Source organism: Battus philenor, unplaced genomic scaffold (assembly GCF_028537555.1).
Source record: "Battus philenor isolate CCGP_79_NKW_IND1 unplaced genomic scaffold, ilBatPhil1.0.hap1 SCAF_12, whole genome shotgun sequence".
Taxonomy (NCBI): Eukaryota; Metazoa; Arthropoda; class Insecta; order Lepidoptera; family Papilionidae; genus Battus; species Battus philenor.
Genome location: NW_027181674.1, coordinates 10,066,840 through 10,079,019, shown reverse-complemented (window position 1 = coordinate 10,079,019; position 12,180 = coordinate 10,066,840). Strand labels below are relative to the sequence as shown.

General features: G+C 31.7%; 1 protein-coding gene across 3 annotated transcripts; it reads left to right on the top strand.

Moving 5' to 3' along the window:
- Positions 1-576: 576 nt before the first annotated feature.
- On the top strand, positions 577-10,826 carry LOC137933061 (pyrokinin-1 receptor-like). 3 transcript variants are annotated; one of them, XM_068776797.1, is made up of 5 exons: positions 577-1,386; positions 2,240-2,346; positions 3,376-3,483; positions 9,734-9,916; positions 10,417-10,826. In XM_068776797.1, exons 1-5 carry the CDS (start codon positions 600-602, stop codon positions 10,639-10,641), a joined length of 1,410 nt encoding a protein of 469 aa, XP_068632898.1. In that variant the 5' UTR covers positions 577-599; the 3' UTR covers positions 10,642-10,826. The 3 variants fall into 3 exon arrangements, with proteins under 3 accessions (XP_068632898.1, XP_068632900.1, XP_068632899.1); XM_068776799.1 differs by having other exon boundaries at positions 9,734-9,921; positions 10,417-10,535; XM_068776798.1 differs by having other exon boundaries at positions 9,734-9,926; positions 10,417-10,535.
- The last annotated feature ends 1,354 nt before the right edge of the window (positions 10,827-12,180 follow it).

Here is a 12,180-nt window from a genome sequence, read left to right as displayed (position 1 = left end):
ACGTTATTGTGAGTGACGCTTATAATTTGCCTTCAAATGGTTTGGTCTGCTCGTTTTATCAATGTATGGTATAAATATTCATACGTAAATGCCTAAGACTCTCATAGTATTTGTTGTAATAATTCTGTATTTTTAAACAATACAAAGATTTGCTTTATGTATACATTTCAATTAAAGAAATCTGTTTAAAATTATTAGTCGTACCCGTGGTTACAATAAATAATAAATAAGTACAAGTTACACTTGTTATATAACGAATAGAGATTATTCAAAAAATTACCACTTATTTTTAAAAATAAGTTGTACCTATGTACAAGTTAACAAGTTTATTTTAGAAGATGAACAAAATAAATTGTTATTCAATTTTTTTAATGGTTTATTTATCTGACAGATATTTGTTATAAACAATATACACTTACAATTTTCAGCGATTGTTTTGGAATTTCTAAACATTAAACTAATTTGAGACCAAGACTGCTTAATCCTTATTGTTTTACTGTATTCTTAAACAATTGATTTAATTAATTTATTTAATAAGGCCCAAAATATTCATATTTTCTCTTTTTTACAGATACAAAAGAGAACTTCCAGTGCAAATAATGGAGGGTGATAAAGAGGTTTTGGGTGCGCTTAACACAACAAATGGATCGAAAGCTTCAATATTTTCCGAGCCAGATTCACTGAACTTAATAATACCATTAACGGTAATATACGCAGTTATATTTGTTGCCGGAATACTTGGAAATTTAAGCACTTGCTTCGTCATCGCTCGGAATAGATCCATGCATACAGCCACTAACTTCTATTTGTTCAGTTTAGCTGTTTCTGATTTGATCCTGCTCGTATGTGGATTACCGCTAGAATCATATCGGCTTTGGAATCCCTACACGTATCCATTAGGCGAAGTGTTTTGCATCGCGTTGGGGCTAGCTTCAGAAACGTCAGCAAACGCAACAGTTTTAACAATAACGGCATTTACGGTGGAAAGATACATAGCTATATGTCGGCCTTTCATGTCACATACTATGTCAAAGCTATCAAGAGCAATACGTTTTATTATAGCTATATGGATATGCGCGTTATGTACAGCGGTGCCGCAGGCCATGCAATTTGGTATAGTGACCTACGAAGAGAACGGACAAAACATGAGTGCGTGCACGGTGAAGGGCCACGGCGTCCATCAAGTGTTTGTCATATCGAGTTTTGTGTTCTTTGTGGCGCCAATGTCGGTGATAACCGTGTTATATGTGTTCATTGGAGTAAAGTTGCGTACCTCGCGTGTTCTCCATCCCACCAAAAAGTTGAGTGTAAATGGTACGACCAGGTTCAGTGCTAACATGAGGTACAGGCACGGTACGTCACAGAGAAGAGTTATAAGAATGTTGGGTAAGTGTACCTTAAAAATATATCGTATAACTTTAATATATTAAAAAAGCTACGATACTTTAATAAATTATTATAAAGTTGCCATAGGTATTCCATTAAACACCCTTGGAATAGTTTAGACTTATGAGATGCACTGCGACTACGGATTCTTGCTCGTATTAATCGTTTTTGGTAAATAAACTTAATGGGTTCTCAAAAAAGGACTCTGAGAAACATCACTCACTTGTTGCTACACGTTAACGAGAATTATTTATGCTTTTCGCTTAATTACTGCTGCCGGTGTATTGAGCTTTGGTTCCCGGGGTAGTAACATATTTGCATTTTATAACTGTATGCCGGTTTGCGAGCAACAGTAATCACTGCACCTCACATCCTCTCTGAGCCTCGATGATTATACATAATCAGATGACTTACAGGTATTTACCTAACAATTAAGGGTTATAAATATCCTTTATTGTTATTATCGAAAGCTCAATAAAACTCTAATTATAATAAGAGTAGGTCGTTTTGTCCTATTTATTGTTAAGAACGGTAACGTTGTTAGAATAAAGCTACCGTCGCAATTTTATTTATAGTTTATTATAACAGCGCTATTTATATGCCAATATTATAATAAATATATAAAATGTTCACTAGAAATGTAACTATGTCTCACAGATTACTTTGTTATAAACTAATCAAAGAATATAAAAATAAAATCCAGGACTGCTTGCAGACAACTTTTACTATATTTGGATAAAAGAAAAATCATGAATCGTATCTGCTTTGTTGTCTCCTGCAGAGAATTAATTTACTTCGGAAGTTATGTTTAAACTATTGGTAGAAACGACAATAATTATATTTGTTTTCGCAGTTGCCGTTGCGTTATCTTTCTTCATATGTTGGGCTCCATTCCACGTTCAACGATTACTTGCGATCTACGGCAAAAGTATGGATCATCCATCCGACACATTCTTTTTGGTAATTATTGAAAAGTCTCTATTTGTTTAAATTTACTTATTTTAAATAGACACAATTTATTTTAAATACTAACACAAAAACACAAGTGAAAATTAGTTACGTATCACAAAGTAAAAACTAAACATGTTTTACAATTGTACTAAATACTAATAATTAAATAAAACAGAATTACAATATTAAACGGCTCTTCAAACAAAAATAAACTAAGACACCAACAATCTATGTTAAATTAATTATAGACATGATTTTATACTTTCTGTACAGTCATATTATAGAAGAGAAGTAAATAAATTATGAAAAAATTTAAGCATAGTTATAATCAATGCATTACCAGAATCCAAAAATATCTTACTCGGATATATCTGCATTAAGTTTATTACAAGTGTTTCACATTCTGGTAATCAGAAAATAAATACAATATTATAAATCTAGAAAACAATTTGTCATGTGCATAATCTTAACTAATCCGTTTTTTTCGTTAGTCTGCTACGAAATATTATGATACTTGTAAAGTAGTAAAGCGTCTAGAACTTCTCCCTTCGGGGTTAGATATTGATATCTACGAACTGTAGGTATGGTATCATATACCGCTTAATTCCATCACTTGTTTTGCAACGAAAAGAAATATAAAATAATGTTAGACTATTATTTCACTCTTAGAAGTTATTGTAATCAATCCACATTAGGCCTGCGTGGTGAACCCGAACATTCCAACTTTAACGAATAACTTATAGGCCTAGTAGTAAATTAATCTACAACGATGCGTCTACTAATAACATCTCGTAATAGTAACTTGTTTGGTAGATAGATGTTTTGTTATTGAACCTGTTAACAGTAGTAACAGTTCTGCAATAAATATTAAAAAGTAATTATAACTCGTCAGAACGGACGCATGTTATAGTTTTTTGTGTCATTTTGGCAGCTACGGTGTCGTAGCGATCTCAATGTTGTATGTTAGGAGCAATTAACTGAACATTTAGTTATAGTTTTTTGTTATTTTTTTTAATAAAAATCGCATATATTTCGCAGGTGTACCTTGTTCTGACGTATCTATCGGGGGTGCTGTATTTTCTGTCGACAGCAATCAATCCTATTTTATACAACATCATGTCTAATAAATTTAGGAACGCTTTCAAGGTAAGAAATTAAATCACTTTTTATATAAGATAAATTTATTAGTTTAGTAGTTATAGCTTGGGTTCAGGTAAATATTTTTTCCTGCTAAAACGAATACATATATATATTATAGGAATGTAAGGCCAATAATTTCTGGCGTTACTGAGTCTGTCGGGACAGCGTTAGAATACTTTAATTCAACTAAAAAGATACGAACGTTAAGTTTAAAAAAAATGTCCTAGTTGATACAAATACTAAACAATAGACGGAGTTAGATGTTTATTTCATAGGCATTTTTTAATACTGTATACATTTTATATTTTCCTATTTTCTCAAGATTCTTAAAATCATTTCTTTTCGAATACAGAAATTTTTTCATATGCTTAATAAAGTGAACATCTAAATAGGATCAAGTATAAACTTCCACTCGGAGTTTCTGGTGCGTGCGGTAAAATTTTGTGAGGCTTGACCTTGTTACGATGGGAATCAACACTTGTTAATTACTTCTGGGCGTTGGATAGGAGGATCTGAACAAAGAAAAGGATTTTCTTAAAATATTACTAAATACACTAAAACTCAGATGCACAATAAACCTTCTGGTTATTTGTCTGCGTACGGTTGTTTACGTCGACTCTTTACGTTCGCGTTACCTTATTTGAAAGAGGATTGCTATCCAGTTAAGTTAAGAATGGATCCATTTGTTACGCTTTTTTGAAAAATGGCAGATAATTAATTCGCTCTAAGAGGTTCTTTTTGTCAACTTGTGTAGCATACGTAAATCGAGCGTCTTCTTTACTTATTCTAGTTCCTTAGGTTTAATTAGTGCTGCCATGTACATGTTTACTGTTATAGCAATTCTATTGCTTTAGAACCTGTATTGTGCCATACACATTTTTTAGATTGTGTTCTCCATTTATTCCCATTGGTTGTAGCACTACAGAACATATCGATTTTTACCTTCCTTTTGGAATGCTTTAACACTCTACTATCTTTATTAAAGGCTTGACTTAAAGTTTACTTGCCTTCATGTTGTATTATGAAATGTTAAAATACAACTTAATCATTCTGGAATAGTTGTACGGATTTAAAAATCACTCCAAACTTTTTACATTCCTCCTGTAAAAAGTCGCAACACTATAATGCAAACGAAATACTGCATGGGCGGTAATAAGATCAGGTAGTACATCTAGGCGGCACACGTATAATACATAAACAATTGCCCTAAATAGGGATTAAACCTTCTCTGTGAACTGGCAGTACAAAAGTTTAAACTTAACTACCGTGCTAACCGCTGACCAATTTCAGTAAATGTAACATGATTAATAATATGATAAAATTTACGTGTAAATGTAGTATACAGTATGTGTATCCTGCGTATAATCCGCATCTCACAAACATTTCCGTCACTTCGAATTCGTTTAGTATGATTATCTGATCGTTTAATGTCAAATCAATGAACAGGTTTTCATATCATAAATTCCGACACGTAAAAAAAAGTTTAATGAATTCATGTTGGCGATAATATCGCGTTACTTATAATTGTAAACTAAAAATGGTCATACAAATAAAAAATGGACCACTCAGTACATATACACAGAGAGATTGGTTATAGATGTAAAGATTTAAAAAGGTGAACGTACAGCTCATTTTTTAGGAAAAAGTTTTAAAGATATTTCACCGATTTTTAATAACGATGTATAAAGAGAACACATAAAAATATGTTACATTATTCTATTTTTTCTGTAGGAATATGATAGGCTAATACAATTATTGGAAGTACAAAATTTTAAGGGATACAATAATGAATTTTGGTATGTAGTAATCCGAGTTTTGAAAATACTTTTCTTACTATATTATGTTATTTATTATTTCTGAAACCATTGGTTTATGGATAGGTTGTCGCAAATGTTAATTGACAGGAAACGAGCTATACATTCACCTATAATCAGTATAATAGTTAAGAAATATATTGACCAAACGTCATAAGAAGTATGTCGTCATAGTAAGTACGAACCATAGAAAATTCAAATTATTCAAACTAAGATTTTATAATCAACGATACAATATTATACAATTGGAACAAAATTTCATACTCAATGTATATTCTATCAGTGTCTCTAATACACAATGCTCCTGAGTTGTAAAAGCAAAAATAAAATTCATGTAAGAGATTGTATAAAGAATTTCGATTTTCAACAAATTATCTTAATCGGAAGTAAAAAAAGTTTGAAATCAAGCAAACCGTAATTCAATAACCAAGTAAGTAATAATATAATTTATTAACAATATTATTATTACTTTTATTAATAAAACTTATTAAAGAATCGCAAACACGAAACCTGCACTACTTTTCCATGCAGCTTATTAGCATTACATCTATTAGCTTTCTTATATCTTACATCGCTTGGTTATAGACATGTAAAATTATAGATGTAGGTATTTATGATAGTAATAAAATGGTACTCGTGGTTTTTAAATTCAACATTCTGCGTATATACTAATTCGCCCAGTGATAATAATTACTTGAGCTAGTCATCTTTGTTGCAAGATTGCACCTTATCAAATATAAAGCCATTTTAATATTAGAAATAAAATGAATACTCTCATATTAAGACTTACTCAAATTTAGTTATCACATTTTAAATGTAACGAATATTTTATAATCATAGTATATTAATATTTTATAATGGATAGAAGTGTTTTTAACGAAGAAGCACTTAAAGTCTGTTCTTCCTTGCAACGAATGCTGTGAAGTTTTGGGCATAAGTAAGACCACACGTAAGTTAGTATTTTTATAACATAGATCCCATAATAGTGACCGGGAAAGTGAAAGGTAACGGTGATGAAAACAGACATCGCACGAGCTGGAGCAATCAGTTAACGCTCTTATAAGTCGGGGAACTGTAAGCAGGAGGACGGAGATGGTAGTTGACCGATAAGAGAAGGCCAGGATGTTTATTTTTTTTGAAAGTCGGATTTTTTCTGCTGCCGGAGTGGTATTTGCAAATTACGTGGGTTTGAGGCGGTAGAGTACAGAGGGCGCCAAGCCTGAAACCTCCTTTAAGGTCGACGAGCTAAGAGGGTTTCTGGGGGCATCTCGGTTCGAGCAGCTAAATATTACTATTTCACCTTACTGGAGAACTTCAACATTAAAAGAGACGACACGAAAGACAGACTTTTTATCATAATCAAGGACAACGTATAACGAAGTATGCACGTTAAGTATTTTCCCGAGCAGTAAATACTAAGTTATAAAGTATAAAAAATTAGATAAAAGGTATTGTATCAATTTATCTAATATGAGAATCGTGCATGAATATGTCTGGTTTTATTTTAAAATTACCATATAAAGGAAGATAGATTTGATTAAAATTTGATTTCTTAATAATTTGAATAGAGCAGCAGCACCGTACGCATAAATAACTTACGCGACCTTCCCGGATACTTGATGGCCTCGTTTTTCAGGTCATTATTAAATGTTTTTGAATATTTAATAATGTAAAACAGAATACTATTTAGTTGCGTTTATTAGTAGAAGACATATTTACAATTTTCCACTTTTAAAAAAAATAATTAAATGTGGTTATATTTAATTCAATAATGGTGAGTGACAAGAATAAAAAAGCAAGGCAAAGCAAGTACCTACACTTAAACACAATATTTTTATTATAAGTTTATTTACAGACGTGAAGAATATATTGAAGACATAAATCATTGATGGTACGTTATCATACTTTGCAATATGACGACTAACACAATAGAGTATGTACCATTGTTTGAATATTGTAAGCGCGTAATAAATTTATTCCAATATCACCCTATTTGTAGCTTATCGGTCGTCTTCGAGTAGGGTTCCACAGAAGTACAAGATTGAGCGGCAAAATATTTTTGTTAAACCTAGAAATGTGTAGTAAAGGATTGAATAATTATAGATAATAATAATAGATGATGATCTTTATTAAAATCAAAAAGTTAATGTTTTCGATTTGTTAACACTAAAGACTTATTACAAAAATATTTAAATTTACGTTTCATTATAAGCCGTAGCATGTTATATTATAGGGTATTATGAGACAAGCTAATATGTGCAGACGTGATGAACGCAGATTTTTTTTGCAGTTTTGCAGAATCGTCTATTCCTTAACCCTGCTTCGATCATAAATACGGGTAGTTTTTGTCATTTCTTCTATATTCGGCGGTTACGAGATCAAAGGATTTCTATTAGGAGTTTGATTTACATTAGGTATATTAAATTAATGTCATTCTGACTTCTGTTTTTTATTTCGTAATTCTGTTATCTATTAATTTTGACAGAAATATAAACGAAGAATTCAGATTTTGGTCTTAATGTAAAAAAGAAACCTATCGAACCTGTTTATTGAGTAAAAACTTATGCTAAAGTCGAATTTACAGCTCTCATATTAAGCGGTGATTCAACACATAAATCGATTTTGTGGCAATTTTGCAGAGTACCCCTTAATTAGACTACTTTACGTTGTTTTTGAGATTTTTTTAAAAAATTGGTTAAAACACCATTTACTTTTTTATAAAAAACTACAGGGTGTTTGGTTATAGATGTAAAAGTTTTAAACTGGTTTTTGAAGACAAATGTATTGCTCCTTTGTCAGCAGAGTTTTAAACCTATTACACCAATTTCCAATCACGGCGTACAAAGCGATAACTCATCAAATAAGTTACATTATATTTTTTTTGTTGAAATGTGACAGGCCAGTAATATTTTTTAAGTCCGTAATAATTCGAATTTTGAAGACGCTTTTTCTTACTAATTTCTTTACTACATTATCATTACATTATTTATTATTTCTAAAACTTGATTTTTGGATAGGGTGTACCACACATTAATAGTCAGAAAATGAGCTATACATTTTCTCGTTGAAAGCTATTATATCTTTAGCCGATTACTGTGTGTAGAAGAATATGTTACTGTATTACAGTGTTTACATAGCTATGGAACTTTATTTTTTTAATACGCTATTAATCAACATATATAAATCCTGAGTATATTAAAAGTGCATGTCATAATGACGAGGAGGCAAATATTTTGTTCTTCTCATTTATTTTGTTTTCGTATATAAAAAGACATAATTCCTGTTCATCTTCAGCGTAAACCAAAAATAGCTCGGCGAGTATGATATAAAAATTTGTGAAACAAAGAAAACGACCATTCTAATTTTATTTTCAAATGTACCATTGGCTGAAGCGATACACCAAAAAAAAAAAAATGATTCTCTTGAAACATAAATGGGTTTATGTGGAATTTATAGCTCAAGGGAGTGAAAATACATTTAGTGCTGTTCTTTGACATGAATTTTTTTATCGACGTATCCAATTTCAAACAAGTGTTAACTTGTGTATTATAACAACCGAATCTTAGGCAGAATTAATGTGTAAAGTTAATAAGTATAAATAGTAATTTAAAACTTAATTGTACAACTTCTGTAGCAACCACAATATAAGTGGATGCGGTACTCTCTGGAAGGACTACACTTAAAACAATTTATTCGATAAGAAGTAATTTTAATTGATATTTAAAAATATACATATGCTTTGAATACTTCAAATGTAATGTAGGTATTTTCCACACTTGATTAAATAATTAAGTAAAATATTTAGGGATGGAATAAATTAAAGGTACTATCGGAGGAGCTGGATGTTTAAATTTAAAATAAAAAGTTTTTTTTTATGCTAATGCCTTCATCATTGTATACTGTATTAGGATATCGTACCAAGTAGATTCAGGTCACGAACCTATTTCAATGACAAAATTAATCTGCATTCCGCTCTTGTTTAATGTCCCACATATAAAGCTGTCACTACTTATAAAATTCGAAAGAAGAAGGCCAACAACCGAAAAAATAGTAAATTAAATTATTTATAACGTTTTTATGTAAATTCGAGTTTCTTTGGTGATGTAACATCTAGTGAATCAACAGCTTTACGCCTTTAAAAATAGAAACACATGTGATCGAAATGATTTTTCAAAATTTCTTTTCATTCTAATCTCTTTTAATAGATATTTTCGACGATAAAAATTTTAACGCTTTCAGCGTTGCTAGCACAAATTGTTTTGCGATATTGATTAAGTGTGTTCGAGTAATGTTTCCCTTTTCACCAGAACAAAGCACAATTAAGCTCTTCGCGGAAAAAGCACATCTCAATGTTGTTACCTAATAAGGGGTTAATGAACATGTTGTAAAAGTATATAATGCTTTTCGCATTATATCATTTTTACTAGGGTATATTTTTGTAGATGACTCTGGCGTCTTGGTGCGGTCGCAGAAATAGGCCGATGGGTAGGATGTACAGCGCTCTGTTGGCGTCGCAGCGGCAGCGCGCGCTTGCGGGCGCCGCGGACGGAGGCTCCAGCCGCCGCCACCGGCTCCGACACTCCACTGCGATCACTCAAGTGTGTGACGCGGCTCCGAGAGTGCAGGTGAGGTCAGGTTCGATCAATTTGTTATTAAACTTTGGTGTCGGCTGTACTTTCTCTTCACTTCACCGTTGCTTCGAAAGATCTTCAATAATAAAAAAAAGCACTTTCTTTGTTTACGCGTCGTGTTTGGACCCAACTAGGAGAACCGACAACATAGGCAAAAATACAAAAGCCATAATGCATAGTTTAGTGTCATATTGTAATGCATGTATTATCAAGTTTTTATTTTTTGGTTTGGTTATGACACCACAATGATATGTATAAAAATATATAACTGCGTTTATAATTTGTAACTTAAGAAAAAAAGTAGTACCATTATTGTGACAACATTTATTCCGTTATAGTGTTGATAGTTGTTAATAAGAGACGGAATAAAATTAAATACTCTGTAATAATTCTAATATAACTTCATTTCCAGGAAAAAATATGGTATCTTCTCGTCTGTTGGTGTGTTAGTTGCTAAAAGTAAAAAGTCATTTAAATGTATTGGTGGTTTACAGTGTTGCAGCGGTCGGGAGTTACCAGTAGTGAATGAGCTTCCGGGCGGTGAGGGACAGTGCCGGCGCTGGCGAATGCGGCACACTTCCAACGAACCTTCCGATTCCATCGGATCACCGCGTAGCATATCAAACTCTAGTTTGCGAGAGGTCGACGATGAGTTAACGGGAGAAGAACTCGCAACTTATATGTACCACGTCAACTGTCACATAGGCGGACTCACCTGAGTAACGAGTGTTTAAGCAGAATGGCTCGATACTCATTCAATCGTCAGCAATTCCAAAGAGAATACAAGACGGTGGAATCTTAGCAATGACTTGTTTGGTGTGTGAAAACAATTTTACAAAAGTTGATGTTGAATAAGTGACTTTTAATGATAATGTACATATTACAAGTAATTTAATTTATTAAGAATTGAATCAGTATTAATAATTTTAAAACAATCATAAAAGTAATAAAGGTTCTCTGTATTAGTATCATTGTCCTTTAATTTTTAGAAAACCAATTTTTCCCATTAACATAGCTTAATTGAATGATCGCCATTGGAGGCTTTTAATAAAATAATTTGGCTTTAGGAATATTTACGCAGTCAGTCCGTCGCAGCGATAGGTGCATATTTTGATTTCACTCTATTTGGATAGATGACCGCATTAAGGAGGTACTGTTGTAATTCGGGCAGACGTGTCGTAGGCGGAGACTATTAAGTCAGATCAATTATACCTTAACTGTAGTGTTTGGTAGTAACTTTTTGTTACAATAAAACGTCTTTGCAAATAGACTGTTTTAATTTATCTTATGCGTAATCGGTTGCAGATTTATTTTCATTTCTATCATACTTACAAAAATGATAACAGACACTTGCAAATAAATTGATCTTTCGGTCAAATAAATATTTAACAATATTATTACTTTATTTTTAAAGGGGGTTCTCAAAAGCAAAGAATAGAATACTTTCGATTTAGATCATAATTTTTTTGCAAAATTAATTTTATTGACAAACGCCGAGTGTTAATTGATAAGGATTATTATTACAAATAAATGTTATAGAGACTTAAAATTTATATCGATAATAATATTTTTTTTTTACATACGAAATTTATTTTAACATACGAAATGTATAAAAATGTGTAGTCACTAAATGTTATTGTTAATTAAGTTAGTATAGTTATTGTTAAATATGTAGAAAATGGCGCTGGTCATATACTTAAGTACGTTATCACGTTCGGGACAATTTAAATAATTTCGCCCGGATGAATATGACAAATAATTATTACAATAGCAATGTTTAACAAAGCGCACATAAATCCATGCTTTTGTTAGCTGGATTTTGAAATAACCGGTTCCTATGTGTATAAATATATTATTTGCGAAATATGTTTCATAAGGTTTGTAAGTAAGAATTAATTTCAGACTTTCCTGCTTTTCAAAGAAACAATTCAGACTGGCCGGGATCGAAAAATACAAGTTAAATCATAAAAAGTAATGTTCACGCTAGGTTCTGGTAACATATATTTTTTCAGTTATCGGTTTTCTTCGCTTTTCCGTGATTATTGAACCTTTAAAGATAGACAAAGGAATAACAGTCGTATAATGAAAACATGTTAGTTACATGAAGTGCACAATTAATTGCATTTAACTACTTAATATTAAAGTGATTAAACGTGAAATAAGAAATATTTATGAAAAATAGCTTAAGTGGCAGTTATTTAATATTTAATGTATAAAATTTGACGTAGCTAGGCAAGAAATAATGGAAGTGCCTACAT